The following is a 19,790-nucleotide window of genomic DNA, read 5'->3' as shown; positions in this document are numbered from 1 at the left end:
GAAACATTTGCTCCTGCTTCGTTACTGAGTTTCTGTGGTGTTAACCAATGGAGATTGGCTTTAAATGTCTACACCTCTCTTTTTTTGGAGAGGGTTGGAGTAGTCGGAATAGGGACTAGGTACAGAGGCTTATAGGAAGAAGGGGGTTGCATACTGTTAACATTACTTGGTTCTTAGAGCCTGGGAGGGGGCGTGGAAGCTGGGTCTTATAAAGGGTGCCACCTCGTTGCTTCACCTGAGGCACAGAGTTAACAGGAAGGGACTGTCCTTTAGATCCGGACCATTGCCATCATAGCTGAAGGCATCCCTGAGGCCCTCACAAGGAAACTGATCAAGAAGGCGGACCAGAAGGGAGTGACCATCATTGGACCTGCCACTGTGAGTGTCCTTTCTGTAAAGCCCTTTAAGTTCAAGGCTATCTTTCAAAGTTCTGGACCCACAGAAAGCAAATTTGTTGACTGTTCTGTTTCTCTCTTAGGTTGAAAAGATTCAGAGAGTACCCATTGAAAGTCAAGTCTGTTCATATCCAGTTACTTTAAAGGGTTCTCTCCCCAGTCCCTATCACTTTAGGGGGCTTAACTGGAAGATACTATGTGTGTCTGCCCACCTTTGTGCAACCATAGCATGTTTTTTGATTATTGCTTTAACTGTGAAATGAAGAAGAATCTACTTAGAGGTTTTATTTGCCCAAAGGTTTTCACATGGAAAGAAGTTGCTCTGGGAGTATTTTGTTGTTGTCTTTCCTTAGTTGTGGTACTAAAGAGTTGTCTGAAGGTCAGATTTTTGAATTAAGCAGAGGGCCTTTCTTTCATCTCTGAGGCAGGGGTGATGTTGAGCAGAGGTGCACACCAATGTTTTACACTTCCCCTGGGTGCTGTCCCCCTTTTAGAGCAAAGGAGGGGACTTAATCCTGAGTACACACACCGAATCTGCAGCAGTAAGCCGTGTTTTCCCAGTAAGGTTCTCTTTTCTTCTGCGTAATGGCTCATGAGGGAGAGATGAGACTCTCCCTAAGCTGGAAGCCTAGCGTGCAGGTGTTAGCTCTCTCAGACCATTTTCTTCCCATCCTGACCAGTTTCGGGGAAGGGAGGTTGAGTAGGTAGTATTGGGCCTTGTGATTTCCCTGAGCTCTGGTTCGTCAGGAGCTTACCCTCCCTCCCTGACTGCTGTTTCTGCTCTCACAGGTTGGAGGCATCAAGCCCGGGTGCTTTAAGATTGGGAATACAGGTGGGATGCTGGACAATATCCTGGCCTCCAAGCTCTATCGCCCTGGCAGCGTGGCCTATGTCTCGCGCTCTGGGGGCATGTCCAACGAGCTCAACAACATCATCTCTCGGACCACGGATGGCGTCTACGAGGGCGTGGCCATTGGCGGGGACAGGTGATGGGCTGGGCCAAGGCGGGCCTCCCCAGCTGGGGAGTGGTGGGCTGGGTGAAGGGGGGGTCGCTGGGTCCTCTAATCTCTGCTCAATGCTGCTGAGTAAAGTCCATAAAACAGGACATTTGGGGGCGTCTGTGTGGCTCAGTGGGTTAAAGCCTCTGCCTTTGGCTCAAGTCATGATCTCAGGGTCCTGGGATCCGAGTCCGGTATGAGGCTCTCTGCTCGGCAGGGAGCCTGCTTCCTCTCTCTCTCTGCCTGCCTCTCTGCCTACCTGTGATCCCTGTCTGTCAAATAAATAATTTAAAAAAAACACCAAAATCTTTAAAAAACAAACAAAACAGGACATTTCTACTCTGTTTCAGGAATGACACTGGCATGAGCTCAGAATAAAAAATAGAAAAAGGTGTTTTCAGAATGTTTGGGCTTTGGGGATAATTTTGTTTGTTGTCCGACTTGTGGCCACAGGGAGGCAGCAGAACGCAGCAGTTGGTGGGACTGATTCTGAAATCACAGCAAGAGGGGGCTCTAATCCCCAATTTCTCTGTTGATTAGGGAGGTGTCCTGGGCAGGTCATTTCCTCCTCAGACCCTCCATCATCCTTACAGATCAAATGGGTAAAATCATAGCAGCCACCTCATGGGGTTGTCGCGAGGCTTAAGTGAGGGTAATATTTCTAGAAAGTGGCTAATACAGGGCCTGCCACTTAGCAAGTACTCAGCAGCTGTTAACTGTAGTCCATAATAGTGAAAGGAAAAACTGTTTCTCTACTGTCTACCATTACCTCACTAACCCTTCTGGCTGCCAGATGTTGGGATTTTTTTTTTCCCGTGCCAGGCAGTTCTCCAGTTCTCTGCTGGGTGTCCTATAATGCATTTCAGTTCTGACCGTATCTACCTGGCATTCGTACCAGATCCCCCAGGGGAAGGGCTCAGCCTCACAAGATGCCAGTTGCAAGTCCAGGCTTCTTGTACTCCTAAACAACTGGCTGTACATTGGGGGTCTCCACACCACCCTTCTTGGGTTTGGTAATTTTCTAGAATGGTTCGCAGAACCCAGGAACAGCCAGAGGAAAGAAATACCTGTGGCAGGTTACGGGGGACAGGGCATGGAGCTTCTGTGCTCTCAGCGGGCACGCCACTCTCCCAGCACCGTGGTGTGCTTATTGACCCAAAAGCTCTCTGAACCCCTTTCTTTAGGGAATTTTTATGGAGACTTCATCTTGTGGGCACGATCGATTATTAATTTAATCTCTAGAGGATTCTCCCTTCCCCAGAGGATCGTGAGTAGAGCTGAAAGTTCCAAGCCTCTGATCCTGACTCAGTCTTCTAGCGACCAGCCCGCATCCAAGAGCTCTGCAGATGCCCACCCAGAGGTGCCTCAGGAGAACAAAAGACCCTCCTGTCACCCAGGAAATTCCAAGAGTTTTAGGAGCTCTGCCTCAGGAACTGGGGGACAGAGACCAAATCCCTATTTCTTTTTATTTCACATATAGTGTATTCATTGTTTTTGTTAGTGGGAATGGTAATCAGTAGAATATTATTTTAGAGTAATGCTTACCATTTAATGCCATAATACATGTTAGCCACTGCTGTTTATTACTACCACCATCGCTCTTTGCCTCAACCAAAAGCTTTTGGGAGAGTGAGTTACCTTGTCCGTCTCCTGGCTCTCCAGTATCATGTCAGGTGGGACTTCCTGAGTGAGAAAGATCTCTCTCCCAAGTCTTGGGGGCTACAGCCTGGGGAACCGTCGTCCCCAGGGCTCCCTGACAACGGGCTCCAGCTCAAATAAGTCTGGGCAGTTACACTCTCCCCTTGGGATTTATCATGCTCTTGAAGATCTGTAGAGAAGCATCCTTGGCCTTAAACAATCCTATCGTAAAATCTTGTGGCAGGAGAAAGTAAAAAAATATAGGGGAACCTTGAACAACCTAGGTTTGAACTGCACGGATTCGCTTATATATGGATTTGTTAATCTTTATGGCTTTAATTACATTCTCTTTTCTCTAGCTTACTTTAGTGGGAGAACACAGTGTATAATGTGTATAACATACAAAATATATGAATTGACTACTGATGTTATCTGTAAGGTGCTGGCCAACAGTAGGCTCTCAGGAGTTACGTTTTTGGGGAGTCATAGTTATACTTGGATTTTTGAGTGCATATGGTGTGGATTGATGACCCTCACATCATTAGAGGGTCAACTGTGTGTGCAGGCCCTATGTCTAGACCTAGCAACAGCCTGTCAGTCCTGGGACGTCAGTTGGCACGCTGTATTATCTATTGCTGTGTTAAAAAGAAAAAAGAAAAAAAAGTCACGCAAGCCAGGTGATTTCAAACTATGATAGGACATCTGTCCCCATAGTTTCTGTGCATCAGGAATCGGGGGTGGCGCAGGTAGGCACTTGGGGCTCGCGAGGGATGGGCCACAGCAAGGTGTTCGCTGGCCACAGGGCCATTGTGGCTCAGGGCCTGCCGGAGGCTGTACATGGCCCATCCACAGGCTGGCGGGGGCTTTCTTGGGGCTTCTCTAAGGGCTGCTTAGTGTCTTCAGGACATAGCGGCCAGCGCCTCCCAGGGGCAGCGGTTCAAGAGAGAGTGCCAGACAGAAGCTATTCTTTGTATAACCCTGCCCGGAAGCCATTGTCAGAGAATCACTTCTGGCCCGTTTTGTTTGTGAGAAAAGGATGTCGTCTGACCCATATGCAAGTGAGGTGTGAGGTTCCGCCTTCTTAAAAGAATTTGCAGCCATATTTTGAAGACACCACACATGTGCTCTATAAGCATCTCTTACTGTCAAGCAAACCTCCCCCTCGTCCTCCCCTTCCCTTGTGCTTCATATTTTAGCCCCCCCCCACACACACTTGAGCCATCTCTGGACACCCACGAGAAGCCTCATGTGTTCCTGGTAGCTTCCTACACCTGTACCTGCACGTCCGCAGGCCTCCCGATCCCATGTGTTCTCTGCTCTCACCAGGTACCCCGGCTCAACATTCATGGACCATGTGCTCCGCTACCAGGATACTCCAGGAGTAAAAATGATCGTGGTTCTTGGAGAGGTGAGTTTTTGTTTTGTTTTGTTTTGTTTTGTTTCTGACTTAAAAGTAATGTGTGATCTCTGTTTTGTTTTTGTTCTTTTTTTTTTTAAATGCATGCATTTTGGTTATATATGACTTAATGTGCCAGTCGCTGGTAATCCCACTCCCTACACTCTGGGGCATAGAGGCCATCGCTGTTAACACTGCCATGTCTGTTCCCAAAAAGCTTCTTGACTCTTGGTGGCGAAAGATATTCTAGGACCAATTAAGAAGCTGCTCGGGGATGGCCTTGGTCTCTTGGGCAGTGCACAGCTGGAGCAAGAAGTGCACTTTTTTCAGTTTGGGAGAGTCTTATAACCCCATTCCTTGCATGTGTACCTGAGCAGGTCTGATCCAAAATCACCCTATACCCTTAGATAGGGGAGGGGCGTCCCAGGGGCTCCAGAGGACACCCACTCCCCGGTTACAGTTCTTCCTTGTATCCTGTCTTAGTCCTGCAGGCTCTTATTTGGCCAGTGCCCATGTGTCTTCATCTTTTAGCTAAGTTGTAATTCAGGACTCCTGGAGCCTCTGACCCCTGCCTGACTCAGGGCAGATTTTCCAGCGACAGTGCTGCCCACAGCAACTCGGGACCTGGTTCCACTGACTTAGGGGCTTTTTCTTGTTCCTTGGCAGATAGGGGGCACTGAGGAATATAAGATCTGCCGGGGCATCAAGGAGGGCCGCATCACCAAGCCCGTGGTCTGCTGGTGCATCGGGACCTGTGCCACCATGTTCTCCTCTGAGGTACAGTCCACGCAGGTCGCTCCTGGCCGGGTGGAGCGGGGTGGGGGGCATTCGAGGTGAGCTGTGTGGTCCCCTGGTTAAGCAGCTCGTTCCTCCGATGCACATTTATCACTCACTGTGTTCCTGTAATATCCAGCTGGGACCCTGCTTTCTAGGAGGGTAAGTCCACTGGAGGGTGGGGGGCAGCCATCAGCAGGTAAAGGCCAGAACAAGGCTCTGAGTCCCTGCTTGGAGCCGCCACACTTCTGTCCAAAGGAGCTGAGATGGCTCCACAGGGAAGGTGAGGCCTGTGCTGCATCCAAGGTCTGAGAAGGGGTTTGCTCTGCGAAAGGGAGGTGGAGAAGGAAGAGGACACATGCCAAGTGCAGAGCTGGGGAGGGGCTGTAGAAGAAAGCCAGGTTTGTTCTGGACAGGAAAGTGCCCGGAGCCCTACAGTGAGCGCAGCAAGGACGGGCAGCCAGTACAAACACTCTCCGAGCCGCCTGCTTCTGCTGGGTATGGCCCGTCAGGCTGTAGCCCAGGACTCCAGCTTAGAGGACCCTTTGTCTTGGAGATGGCCCATCAGTGGTGATGAAACCGGGGTAGCAAAGACTTGTCACCCATCAGTGATCAGTAGGGGGGCAGGCTCCGAGGGTGAGGGCTTGTACAGGCAGTTTGTGTGTGCTGTGTACGGATGAGGACAAGACTGGGCCATGAGGCTTCCCGCAACTGTGCCGATCGATCCCTTTGCTGGACGCCCACACCCTTCCTGCCAGTGAGCCCGTCACCCCGTTCTTTCCCCCTGCACTGCCTGCCTGCCCGCTGAGATTCCTGATTCCTACCCCCCTCGTGGTGGCCGTATTTGTGCCCTCCTTTAAGCCAGCAGTTCTGTTTCTGCAGATTTACTCAAGGGGGTCTATGTGCGAAAATACTTCAAAATGTTGGGTGCAAGGATACCCGTGATGTTGTTGTGGCAGAAAATGGAACAACCCAAATGCGGGTTGTTGAAAACCCAGCAGGCAGGAGAGCGAGGTGCAGCTTGACATGTTTAAAAGTTTAAGTGATATTAGATTAAAGAAACGGGATGCGGTAATGTGATTTTATATAATAATTATGTTTTGTTTTTTTTTCTCCAGTAAGTAAAAGGAGAGGAGCGGGTTACGGGATTGCGCCCATCCCTCAGGCATGGCCTCTGCTCTCACAGGCTAGAGTCAGGTCTTGGTGGATCTGTGTGACCAGGGCAAGTCCTTTGGCCTCTCTGTGCCTCAGCTTCCTGGGCTGTAAAATGGGCATGATTGAGGATTGTTGAGGGGCTCACATAAGAAAGTAATGGAAAGGGTCTGGCACCCATAGTCTTATTAGCAAATGCTCCTTTCCATTCTCCAGTTCACTGACTCCATGAAGCTCTTCCTGATTCTCTTTCTTCTTGACTGCTCTCCCCTCCGCGTCAGCAGCCAAAAATATTACGTCCCTCCCCCTGCACTGTTTCTCTTAACCAGCTCTGCATTACTAGCCCTCCACCTCCCCCCGCCCCACCCCAGCTATGCTAAGGACATTTCCCAGCAGGGCAAGGACCTCGCTCTTCCGTTTCTGGCTGCGCGCCCATCATCACCCCAGGGATAAGACAGGTCCTCAAGGTGTTTTATTTTTGTCTTTCAATTAATTTAAAACCTTATAGAATTTCAAGCATACACAAATGTAGTGGAGTACAGTGACTGCCCAGCTAATAAGGGATTTTTGATTTCCTAATTAGATCACATGACCTTGCAGAACTTTCTCCCCTATAGAGGAGGTAAGATGGTTTTGCAACAAAATCTCCACCTGTAGGCAAGCGGAGATAGCTCATCAGGAAAACAGAATTAAGAACCGAGCAATGGGAGTAGAGACCAGAGGTATTTGTTAAGGGGGGCGTTTTTTCAGAACTATGCTCCACAAAACACTGGTCCTGTAGCATGGGTCAACAAAACAAAACAAAAGCAAACCAAAGCAAACAGAAAGGGAGCTTCTACAAATTAAGAACTTGGAACTTAATCTTCCTTTTAAAAATGTTGGTTTTGAGGGGGCGCCTGGGTGGCTTAATCAATTAAGCATCGACTCTTGATTTCAGTTCAGGTCATGATCTCAGTGTCAGGGGATCAAGCCCTGTGTTGGGCTCAACACTACTCAGCATGGACTCTGCTTGTCCCTCTCTCTCTGCTCCTCCTCTTCCCCCGCCCCCTCAAATAAATAAATAAAATCTTTTTAAATTTATTTTGGTTTTAGTGTTGAGGAATCTCAGAGTTTAAGAGACTAGTTTGGCTGCCTGGAATCCAGCATTTTCCATGAATTTGAGTACAGAACCTCTTCTCCTTCCCACCCCATCCACCTGTGGAGATCCGGTCCTATAAAGAACGCACTGGGAGCCTGTGCTTGAAAACTTGTGTTTTTTGAGCGTCGCTAACAGAGCAGAGGGTTCCTGACCTTTTAGGCAGTTAAGGCCCCTTTGGTTCTATGTAGTGGGTAAGAACCCAGGGAGAAGCCACACTGCCTGGGTTCGGATGCTACCGCAGCCTCCCCGTGTGGCCTTGGGCAAGTTATGTGTACATGTATTCGATAACGGCTTCCACCGTGTCGGGCTCGGAGCTCCACTTGCGCATCTCTACCCGGCCGAGCAGGGACTCCGAGAACTGGCCCGAGAGTAGGGGCGTGTTTCCTTTCTCATTGGAAGCAGCCACGGCTACTGGGAGATGAAGTGAGTCAGGTGTGCGGACAGTGTCCGGATGTAATGTTCCTCAAATAGCTTAGATGTTATTGTCATCACCCACCTCAACCCGCCCTGATCGGGGTTTTGTACCACATCGCATATGCTTAACCTCATTTTCCCCACTGGGTGCCCAAAAAAGACACCGTTACCCTGTAGCTCTCCCCATGGGCTTTCTCTTCCCTAATGCTCCCCTCCTGTAGCCAGTCACCCCATGCCCTTGGATTTAGAGTTCATCTTACCGCATGCTCGGGTGGGAGGGGGCAGGTGCTAGTCGGCTCCAGGTGGTTGTTGCCATGTGGGAATAGAGACCTACAGACTTTTTATCTTCCGCATGTTTATTAAGGTTTATGTACTTTATGGGGAGAGGGGCAGAGGGAGAGAGAGAATCTCAAACCGACTCCACACAGCACGGCTACGACCCTGAGATTATGACCTGAACTGAAACCAGGAGTCAGACGTCTGACTGACTAAACCCCCAGGCACCCCTACAATCTGACTTTTTAAAAAGAAGCTAGAAGGAGCTTCTTCTAGGGAGGGTCAGTCAGTTAGCCACCTACTCTTGGTTTCAGCTCAGGTCATGATCTCATGGTTATGGGATCAAGCCCTGAGGTGGGCTCTACACTGAGCAGAGAGTCTGAGATGGTCTCTCTCCTGTCTCTCTCCTGTCCCTCTCCTGTCCCTCTACCCGTCCCCCAGCTGGTCTCTCTCTGTCTCTCTCTCAAATAAATAAATACTTTTTAAAAATAGATAAATCAGGTGGTTAAGCATCTGCTTCAGCTCAGGTCATGATCCCATGGTCCTGGGATCAAGCCCCCATATCGGGCTCCTTACTCGGTGGGGAGCCTGCTTCTCCCTCTCCCTCTGCCAGCTGCTGCTCCCTCTCCTTGTGCTCTGTGTCAAATAAATAAATAAAATCTTAATTTAAAAAAAAAACCCACCCCTCTGGCTGCCACAGGGAGATGGGCCGCCAGGCTTTATGTCCTGGCTCCCCTACACAGTAGCTATGTGACCTCCAGGAAGCTTCGGCGCTTCGGTCTCTTGGTCTAGAGGTCGAGAGTCATTTGGCATACCTGTTGAGTAAGGCTGTGTGAGGCTTGAATGAAGTGATTCACATGGAACATCGAGCAGGGTCTGGCCTGCAGTGGGTACCGACGTTCCCAGGAGCCTTTTTTGTCCTCTCCTGCCAGGATTTTACAAGCCCAGTAAAGCCTCTGCCCTTGGCCTTCCAGGTGCAGTTTGGCCATGCCGGAGCGTGTGCCAACCAGGCTTCAGAAACTGCAGTAGCCAAGAACCAGGCTTTGAAGGAGGCGGGAGTGTTTGTGCCCCCGAGCTTTGATGAACTTGGAGAAATCATCCAGTAAGTGGACTGTGGGGAGGATGCCAGCCTCCGGCTCTTTTTCCAGATACCCCGCGAGGATTGGAGCCTCTGTGACACAGAAGTGTCTGAAATTCCTGGTCCCTTTAGGTGACGACTACAACCGTACAGATGGTCTGAAATCTTTTCTTTCTTTCCAGTTTTTGTTTTATTTTGTTTGTAGACCTGGCCATTCCAGGCCATTCAGACTGGTATTAAAACATGCTCGATTTCTGAGCCTACCTACTTGGCTGTTCTGTAAATAAGAAATGAGCACAGAAACGGTTAGATAAACGGATTGATAAACTGGTTATTGGATAACCCATTGGATCTTCCCATTCCTCCCCTTTTCCGTAGCCTCCAGATTCAGCTTTCTGTAAAGCTCTGCAGGGTTAGTGGGTGGGTCTTGGCCAGAACCAGTTTTCCTTCTGTTCTCAAGAACCCAGCTGGTGTAAGGCACTGCCAGGAAGGGGGGAGTGCAGGGCCAAAAAACCTGGAGTTTTGGCGTTGGGTGGAGGAGCATTCCTGGGATGGCTTAGCTGTGCCCAGAAACATAAAGTCCACATGGCTGTCTTCTTCCTCCCCTTTCCTCCCCTCCCAGGTCTGTGTACGAAGATCTTGTGGCCAAAGGAGTCATTGTCCCTGCGCAGGAGGTGCCGCCTCCAACCGTGCCAATGGACTACTCCTGGGCCAGGGTAGGTGCTACGGATGCCTCTGAGGGTGGGTGAGGCAGGCTGGGAGGCCAACGGGGTGGGCTTTGAGTTGGCTTGGCTTGAATCCCTGGAAACCTGGTTGCCTTAGGGCAACCCTGTAAATCACTGCTCTGGCCTCCAGACCCTGTCTCCGAGGGCAGTTCTACTCGAAGGGCATCAGAAGAAACCTTGACGATTATTCTTGGATTCCAACCCCTCCTTATGAGCTGGAGCTTGTGAGCTAGCCCCTTCTGACCAATTCAGGGCCCAAGAGGGCGAAGGGCAGGGTGTCTGTCCCACCAGCCACGTGGCCTGGCCTGGAAACAGGCTGAAAAGAGACAACGTCCCCTAGAGTTGTTTACACTTGATCGAAGGGGCATCAGGGTGAAGCAGAGAGTCTACTCTGCGTGGTTGTCTCAGCCACAGAGATGAAAAGTAATATCTTAAAACACAGGAACTCTCTGAAATCAGTTTTTAAAAGACCAGTAGGAAAAATGAGTAGGAAATGGCCTTTCAACATGAAAAAATAAATGCTTAACCTCACTCATAAAAAGGAGCCAAAGCAAAAACTGTGATACCAATTTGCCCCTTTTGGGTCAACAAAGAAAAAATTCTTTGATAATATGTCGTGTCTGTGTGGGTAGAGGGAGACTGGTGCATTTTTCTGTTAGTGGTGGGACTGGAACTGGGCACAACCCTTCTGAAAGGCAGCTGGGTAATAGCAGGTTTAAAAGTACTGGCCCTTGGGGCTCCTGGCTGTCTTGGTTGGTTAAATGTCTGCCTTCAGCTCAGGTCATGATCCCCGAGTCCTGGGATCAAGTCCCACAGCCCGCTTCTCCCTCTCCCTCTGCCCCTCCCTCATGCTCGTGCGCTTGCTCTCTCTCTCTCAAATTAAGAAAATTAAAACTTAAAAAAAAATAAAAATAAAAAAGTGCTCACCCCTGGGGCACCTGGCTGGCTCAGTCAATGGAGCATGTGACTCTTGATCTTGGGATCATGACTTCAAGCCCCTGTTGGGTGTGAAGATTACTATCAAAACAACAACGAATGCTCACACCTGATGGGATAGCGATTCCGTATCGAGAAAGCTACTTCAGGGAAGCGCTTATGCCTTCACACAACTGTGTTCAAGATTTTTCTAGTTAGGGCACCTGGGTGGCTCAGTTAAGCATCTGCTTTTGGCTCAGATCATGATCCCAGGGTTCTGGGATCGAATTCCTCATCAGACTCCCTGCTCAGCGGGGAGCCTGCCTCTCCCTCTCCCTCTGCTTGCTGTTCCCCCTGCTTGTTTCCTCTCTCACTGTCTCTATCAAATAAATAAATCTGTAAAAAATTAAAAAAAAGGGACGCCTGGGTGGCTCAGTTGGTTAAGCAGCTGCCTTCGGCTCAGGTCATGATCCCAGCGTCCTGGGATCGAGTCCCACATCGGGCTCCTTGCTCGGCAAGGAGCCTGCTTCTCCCTCTGTCTCTGCCTGCCATTCTGTCTGCCTGTGCTCGCTCTCTTTCCACCCCCCTCTCTCTGATAAATAAATAAAAAAAAAAAAAAAAAAAAAAAAAAAAAAAAAAGAATTTTCCAGTTAATGGTTATCAGCGGAAGAATGGCCCAAATTGTGGTTTTGTCATACGATGATGTGATACTTTATAGCAGCTAAAGAAATGAACTAGATATGTGTATGCACTGACTTTCATGGAGTTTGAGTTCATTGAGTAAATAAGAGTATTATGGTACAGTAGATCATGATTATGAGAAAAATGTATGTATACCAAAACAGTGTTTTGTATTCTCCATGTGTCTTCGTATATGAACAAAAGTAGAGAAAGAAAGGCCAGATAGATGTCCATTAAACTGACAAACATTAAGGCGGAAAGGCGTTTTTAAATTAAAATCAATAGGGCCCTTTTCTGCAGTGCTTAGTACTGAGATTGCAGAGTGTGTGCTCGGGGCTCGGAACACACATATATTATTTAAAAATTCCAAGAAAAAAAACTCTTTTAATCTTAAAATTGATAGGGGACAATTGGAGAAATGAGTTGGTCTGAGGTAGAGTTGGCTTAGGTAGAGTTGGCAATGACGCCCCATTGTGCCCCAGCTCTGGAAGCCACGAGTTCAACCCAGTCCCTTTCCCTGGCTGAAGGACAGATTGAGGGGATCCCTTTTTCCCACAGCCATGTGCTGCCTCCTCCCATTTTGGTGGGGGGTTGGCAGCCGAATGTAGAATGTTAGAAACATTCCCCTTTAGAGACATTCTTGCATTTATTAGCAAGAAACCCAAGGGGGCCTTGGGTTGGTTTCTGAGCTTCATTTCCTCTCCTTAGGACACATTTGTGGGGTGAAAAACGAACCTGTGGATGGGAGTTATGGGTGCCCTGGGCATGGCACTCCTATTTTCTACAACCCAAATCAGATAATAAAAGGGCTTTTGTATTTCTTTCTTGGTATGAGTTGGTCTGAGGGTTGCTACTTGGCAGTCAGAATTTAAGACCTACCTGAGACATGAGTTCTGTGGTCACATCATGATGCTTGCCCCTTCCCCTCTCTCTGCTCAGGAGCTGGGCTTAATCCGCAAACCTGCCTCATTCATGACCAGCATCTGTGACGAGCGAGGACAGGAGCTCATCTACGCAGGCATGCCCATCACCGAGGTCTTCAAGGAAGAGATGGGCATTGGTGGGGTCCTTGGCCTCCTGTGGTTCCAGAGAAGGTGAGGTGTGCAGGGTCCTGCCATCTGTGACTCAGAGTTAAGGATTTTCCTCTGACCAGGGAGTGGGGGTGGGCAGCCTTGGGGAATATGTCCAGGATCAATCTTCATGGCCACAGATCAATTGCAAGGCCAGAGGAAAGAGATACCAGCTGTCCCTAGGTCTTCAAGGACAGAAGGGTCAGAAGTAGAAAGCAATGACCTCATCAGGGATCTTGGATCAGCCCCTGTCCTTGGTGCGTTTAAAGAAATGAGACAGAGTAAATGTAGGCCTCTTGAGAGAAAGGTCTGGATGGCTCTGGTAAGTCAGAGAGTACAGGCCCCATGGAGTTCCTAAACAGGCATGAAGTACCTCGTACTGGGTCCTCTCTTATCAGCCTGAGTGTTAGAAAAAATGGGTGTCTCTGCAACTCCCAAACTTAGCCCTCCCCTGGGCCTGACAGTGGGGGAAGGGGCCAGTGAGTACCTGATTCACAGAGTCCTGGTTTGGGGTGGCACTGGGCAAAAGGCCAGGTCAAAGTCTTGGTTTGTGTCATTCCCTAAGTTGCAGAGATGGATCTTGGTCCTGCTTTAGGCCCTTCCTGGGAGGAGGGCCTCAGTAACACCTGAGCGGGTTTCCCTGTCTGCTTTCACATCCCCTGTCTCCAGACTGCATTCTTAATCAGATGGTGGGTTGAACCCTGCAGACCGATGAGGCGTCCTCCCCTGGGAAGGGCACAGTAGTCTCACTTCTCCCTCTGGCACATAGAGGGATGCCACAAATACAGGTTACATTCTCTGACAGTAACTCAACACTGAAAGCCACTGCGTAAAGAAGAATTTTCAAACCATGGCGACTAACTCTACTACTGTTTTAAAAGCAGTATTTGCAGGGTGCCTGGGTGGCTCAGTCGGTTCAAAGGCTCTGCCTTCTGCTCAGATCATGATCCTGGGGCCCTGGGGTTCTGGGATCAAGACTGGCATTGGGCTCCCTGTTTAGCAGGGAGTCTGCTTCTTCCTCTCCCTCTGTCCCTCCCCTGACCCCATGCTTGTGCTTGGCGCTCTCTCTCAAATGAATTAACAAATACTGCTTTTAAAGATTTTTTTTTTTTTTAATCAACAAGTTAGGAGATGCTCAAGAATCTGCAGGTTTTGCCATGGGATTGCATGATACTATATTAGATGTGGGTTGGGAAGTTGCTAACCTCCTCGAACTTACTGAGGAAGGACAGGAGCAAGTAGAAGCTTGGCTCTTCAGGTCAGTGTAGCTCCTGTTCAACTACTCGCCTCTGTTCTGACCCTCCTCTTAGTGGCCCTTTCCTCCCCTTCTAGGTTGCCCAAATATTCCTGCCAGTTCATTGAGATGTGTCTGATGGTGACAGCGGATCACGGGCCAGCCGTGTCTGGGGCTCACAACACCATCATCTGTGCTCGGGCTGGAAAGGACCTGGTTTCCAGCCTCACCTCGGGGCTGCTCACTATTGTGAGTACTGGCATCCTGGGAGGTGAGAACTGCAGGGGTCATGTGCCTTTGGCAACATGCACTTGGCCGCCGTGGGGTCCCAGAAGGAGCCTCGAAGTGTCAAACCACATGGCAGGGCAGTTTGGGGCATGCCAGATGGGTCTGCAATGCTGAAGGAGGCTCTTCCAGCTCAGGGCAATGTGGGCTTGCTTGTCCTACAGGGGGACCGGTTTGGAGGTGCCCTGGATGCTGCTGCCAAGATGTTCAGTAAAGCCTTTGACAGTGGTATTATTCCCATGGAGTTTGTGAACAAGATGAAGAAGGAAGGAAAGCTGATCATGGGCATCGGTCACCGAGTGAAATCAGTAAGTTGTGACTCTTCTTAAGGACGAATCTGCAGGTGGATGGTGCCAGGACAGCATTGTTCTAGCTGGGAACACCCAGGCTCCTGACTCATAACCTGCACAGCTTTGGCTGTGTTGACAGATGTCAATGATAAGGCAGCTATTTTTCCATTATAATACAGAATGCCCTTAAACAGCTTTGCATGAGGATCAGGGACACTGTTCCTTTCTAAGGAACATTCCACCCAGGCTTTGCAGCCACAGTGACCTCCTCCCTTAGCAAAGAGACATGCTAGCTAAGTATGGACTCCAGAAAGGGAACAACCCAAAAGCTTGAATGTGGCAGCAGGGTTCCGACATTGTCTCCAAAAGAGGCCCTGCGCTGTGGACTGTAGCAGCGCCTTCTACTTGGGAGCCGGAGGTCACTTAGTATCGGGAGTCGGCTGATGCCTGAACGCTGATCAGTTATTGCTTAGCCTGGGTCTCTTAGTAGATGGTGTGGCCTCAAGCATGAGAGGTCCAGGGCTTTCCTTAAAATTGCAGGGGTGCTCTGCTGCCCCACACCAGTAAGTGCTTGCTAGTTGAAAAAAGAACTCTGCTGAACTTTGTCATAGCTTGAGGAGGCTGCCGACCAGTGGGCAGCATGGTTAGTGGCCAGAACCAAAGACTTTCAGTGGGAGAGTAGATGAGCCCTAGCCCCCTGCTGCTTAAATGGAGGCCAAGGCCTGTGGTGAATACAGTTAACATCTCCAGGTCTCAGTTCCTTGGTGACATAATAGACTTTAGAAACCATGTGGCACAGTGTCATCACCTGTGCCACATGGAATCCAACATGCGGGTCAGGTCCCTGAAACACACCTCCCAGTTGTAATAGTCATTTGTGTTCGTCTGTGGCAGGAGCCCAGACATGTCTCTCTCTCTTTTATTTTTTTTAAAGATTTTATTTACTCATCTAACAGACAGAGATCACAAGTAGGCAGAGAGAGAGGAAGGGAAGCAGGCTCCCCGCTGAGCAGAGAACCGACGCAGGGCTTGATCCCAGGACCCCAGGATCACGACCTGAAGGCAGAAGCATTAACCCACTGAGCCACCCAGGTGCCCCGAGACATGTCTCTTAATAGTGGTATTAGGGTAGGTTCCTCTGTAACTTTGGGTCACTTTCTAGATAAACAACCCAGACATGCGCGTGCAGATCCTCAAGGATTACGTCAAACAGCACTTCCCTGCCACCCCTCTGCTTGACTATGCTCTGGAAGTCGAGAAGATTACCACCTCAAAGGTAAAAGAGAAAATGTCCCTAATTCCCAAATCATAGACTGTCGGTGCATTACTTGGTGGGAAATAAGAGCCAGCCTACATTTTGTGTGCAGCCAAAAAACAAACCTGGTTTTCTGGGAAATTCTATTTCTGTTGCACTGCTAAGTTCAACAGATACGTATCCTGTTTCAGTGAGGTGTTGGGTTCTCTGCTAGACATTGGGAGTTAAACTGACACTTCCTCTCCTAACCAGCTGGGATGTTTTGGTGGGAGGTTTGTCAATTGTGGTCAGGATCTGTAGTTAGGTTAGTAGTAGTAATTGTGGAAATTTTACAAAGAGAAAATGAGAAATAATGATAAGTGCTTTGACTTTTTTGTCTTCCCAGAAACCAAATCTTATCCTGAACGTAGACGGTTTCATCGGCGTTGCGTTTGTAGACATGCTTAGAAACTGTGGGTCCTTTACCCGGTGAGCTCTGCGGCCATTTTCTTCTTAACAATTACTGATGCTTGTTTCCTACCAGCTCTTTTTTTTTTTTTTCCTTCCAGTTCTAAAAGCAGTGAATGCTCATTACAGAGAATACATTAGAAAATATGCCGGGCGCCTGGGTGGTTCAGTAGGTTAAGGCCTCTGCCTTCGGCTCAGGTCATGATCCCAGGGTCCTGGGATCAAACCCCAGATCGGGCTCTCTGCTCAGCAGGGAGCCTGCTTCCCTCTCTCTTTCTCTGCCTTCCTCTCTGCCTACTTGTGATCTCTGTCTGTCAAATAAATAAAATCTTTAAAAAAAAAAAAAAGGGAAAAAGAAATAGAAAATATGGAGAGGCATAAAGAAAACAAAAATCATCTCTACTCCTACCACCCAGAGCACCCTTTCTTTGCTTTGAAACCAAAGAGAGCTAGTGTCTCCTTCTAGGGCAGAAGTTGTACTGCCTGTGGGGAGGAGGGCAGTCATGTGAGCCGTTTTAAAACCACAGGTTGATTGTGTGTTACAGGGAGGAAGCTGATGAATATATTGACATTGGAGCCCTCAATGGCATCTTTGTGCTGGGAAGGAGTATGGGCTTCATTGGTGAGTTGGTAGTTGTTGCTGTTCTTGAGAATTCAATTTTGGGGGGAAAAAAAGAATTCAATTTGGGGGCACCTGGGTGGCTTAGTGGGTTAAGTGTCCGCCTTCAGCTCAGGTCATGATCCCAGGGTCCTTGGAATCCAAGCCTTCGTGGACTTCCTGCTCAACACAACAGTCTGTTTCTCCCTCTCCCTCTGCCCCGCCCGTGCTCTTGTGCCATGCTCGCCCTCTCTCTCTCTCTCTCTCTCTCGCTCGCTCTCGCTCTTGCTCTCGCTCACTCTCAAATAAATAAAATACGGGGGGGGGGGAATTCAGTTTGGTTTGGTTCCCCCCATGGTTCAGCTATAACACTTACCTATGTGGCAAGTTTCTGTGAATCATATTATCACCATCATTGTTCCTAATCCTTCCTTTCTTACTTTAACTTCCCCTTATTCTTTGTTCCTTTGTTCTCGGACACGACTGACTGCTAGCCCAGGAAAACAGAATGAGACTGACTGCTAGTCCAGGAAAACAGAATGAAATCTAACCGCTGCCTTTTACTCAGGCTGCCATCCACTTATGCAGTGGATCTGGATTTACTTCCTCTTTTTTTTTTTTTTTTTTTTTTTGGTATTAGGAAGATTTCTTGTCCTGATCCTCTCCCCATTGCCAAACTTTTAACAGACTCAGCAACTCTTAATCAAAAGATGCCTGGGGCACCTGGGTGGCTCAGTCGTAGAACGTCTGCCTTAGTCCCAGATCCTGATCCCAGGGTCCTGGGATCCAGCCCAGAATCGGGTTCTCTGCTCGTTGGGAAGCCTGCTTCTCCCTCTCCCACTACCACTCCCTCTGTTTGTGTTCCCTCTCTCTCTCTCTCTCTCTCTCTCTCTCTCTGTTGAATAAATAAATAAATAAATCTTCAAAGAAAAAAAAAAAAAGATGCCTTTGTTCCATATTTCAGGACACTATCTCGATCAGAAGAGGCTGAAGCAGGGGCTCTATCGTCACCCGTGGGATGATATTTCATATGTTCTTCCGGAACACATGAGCATGTAATGAACCAGGACCCCTGTTGCAGTAAAGTGAAGACAAGAACTCCTCCCCTGGGAAACAAACAGTGTGCAGACAGCTGGCACCGGAGCTTGCTCTAGGATGGGCCTGGAATGTAAACAGCCACGGTGTACAGGCACCGAAGACAGCCACAGGCTAACACTGTTCAGTCCACACAAAGAAGCTTAGTATTTTTTTTATAAGCATAGAAATAAAAACCAAGCCAATAAATTGTGACTTTTGCTCTGCTACATGCTGTATTTATTACATGGAAGCATCTAAGCACTGTGTAAGGATCGTGTAAGGTGTTATGATGTTGCTTTCTTTTTTCCATTAGCTAAAAAAAAAAAATTTACCCCCCTTGGAGGAAGGGAATGAAACTTTTAAGACATCAAGACACCGTGACACTGTCAGTTGAAAGCATCCCTAATGTCTTATTTTTTCACTTCCCTTTCTTCCTCATATAACCCGAAGAGCATTGTGTTAATCTGATTTTTAAAGATCTTTTTATGTGTTACGTGTTAAGGGTTTGTTTGGTATCTCACTGAAATGTACATAAGCAAACCAAACTCTGCTTATGTCAGCCGGGATGGGACCATTGCATCCTTAGCCATTGTCAAAAAAATACATGGAGTCGTAATTTAAAATGTAAAGTTGTAACATACGTATGTTTAAAACAAATGCAAAGCGAAAAGCTGTGAAATGTCTTGTGTCTTTCGTTCTATTTATGCAGTTGTTTTATGGGTCTGTTACTGAAGTGTGGGTTCAAGGACTCATCTCCAGCCCGTTGGCATCTGTAATCCACCAAGATTCTGGCAGCTGCCACCTCTGTCTCTTATCTGTATTATCAGTTTGGTTTCAATAAACTATCAGTAACAATGAAGACACACTACTGTCTTGTGTCCTCCATATCCTTTCTTCTGTATTCCTTTGAACTATACAGTTTTCTACATGTCATTTTAAAAAATGTTCATCCAGGGGCGCCTGGGTGGCTCAGTGGGTTAAAGCCTCTGCCTTCGGCTCAGGTCATGATCCCAGAGTCCTGGGATTGAGCCCAGCATCAGACTCTCTGCTCGGCAGGGAGCCTGCTTCCACCTCTCTCTCTGCCGGCCTCTGCCTACTTGTGATCTCTCTCTCTCTCTGTCAAATAAATAAATAAAATAAAAATGTTCATCCACCTCTTCATACAGACAGAAAGAACGAACTAATCAAAACATTAGCTTCAAAGAAAACCCCTTAAGGGGGTTCCTGGCTGACTCAGTGGAGCATGGGACTTAATCTCAGGGTTGTGAGTTCAAACCCAGGTGTAGAAATTACTAAAAAATAATAATAATAAAAAAGAATATGAAATTTAGGGCGCCTGGGTGGCTCAGTGGGTTAAGCCGCTGCCTTCGGCTCAGGTCATGATCTCAGAGTCCCGCATGGGGCTCTCTGCTCAGCAGGGAGCCTGCTTCCTCCTCTCTCTCTCTCTCTCTGCCTGCCTCTCCAACTACTCTCTCTGTCAAATAAATAAATAAAATCTAAAAAAAAAAAAAAAGAATATGAAATTTAAAAACAAAACAAAAACCCTATCTTCTCCCCTAAATCTGTACCTCTCCCTTTCTCAGTGAAGAGTAACCAAAGCTCTTCCCAGATACTCAAGGCAAAGGGAGTCATCCTTTCCTCCACTTCTCTGGTTGCCACCTCCCATGGGTTTATCCTTTCATTATCACTCTGATCCATCCATATCTGGTCTAACTAGGGCCCGTAGTGCCACCTTTTCATTATTTCGTGATATCTTAAAACACTCATCTTATTGAGCCACTCCCTTGCTTAACGCCTGAAGTGGCTTCTATTCATCTTTTTAACAAGATGTATGCAAGAGTAACGATGGATTACTTACGTAAAACACAATCATTTCATTTAATCCGCACAGCCATCTCCCAACACAGATACTATCCCATTTTTATAGAAGATAAATTGGTTCAGAGATACTAAG

At 48.1% G+C, this 19,790-nt stretch overlaps 1 protein-coding gene across 2 annotated transcripts in view; it reads left to right on the top strand.

Moving 5' to 3' along the window:
- The window catches only part of ACLY (ATP citrate lyase), a 43,135-nt gene extending 24,440 nt beyond the window's left edge, over nt 1–18,695 (top strand). For both annotated transcript variants that reach the window (XM_045080694.1, XM_045080693.1), the window contains 13 exons: nt 274–378; nt 1,185–1,381; nt 4,358–4,439; nt 5,094–5,204; nt 9,156–9,283; nt 9,882–9,975; nt 12,520–12,674; nt 13,983–14,133; nt 14,334–14,477; nt 15,622–15,735; nt 16,100–16,182; nt 16,707–16,783; nt 17,724–18,695. In XM_045080694.1, the coding sequence (XP_044936629.1) occupies nt 274–378; nt 1,185–1,381; nt 4,358–4,439; nt 5,094–5,204; nt 9,156–9,283; nt 9,882–9,975; nt 12,520–12,674; nt 13,983–14,133; nt 14,334–14,477; nt 15,622–15,735; nt 16,100–16,182; nt 16,707–16,783; nt 17,724–17,818 (1,536 nt within the window). In that variant the 3' untranslated portion in view covers nt 17,819–18,695. The remainder of the gene's footprint in view (nt 1–273; nt 379–1,184; nt 1,382–4,357; nt 4,440–5,093; nt 5,205–9,155; nt 9,284–9,881; nt 9,976–12,519; nt 12,675–13,982; nt 14,134–14,333; nt 14,478–15,621; nt 15,736–16,099; nt 16,183–16,706; nt 16,784–17,723) is intronic.
- The last annotated feature ends 1,095 nt before the right edge of the window (nt 18,696–19,790 follow it).

The sequence above is a fragment of the Mustela putorius genome, unplaced genomic scaffold, assembly GCF_011764305.1.
Source record: "Mustela putorius furo isolate JIRA1106 unplaced genomic scaffold, ASM1176430v1.1 tig00000487_pilon_pilon_pilon, whole genome shotgun sequence".
Lineage (NCBI taxonomy): Eukaryota > Metazoa > Chordata > Mammalia > Carnivora > Mustelidae > Mustela > Mustela putorius.
This window is presented reverse-complemented; position numbering and strand designations above follow the sequence as displayed.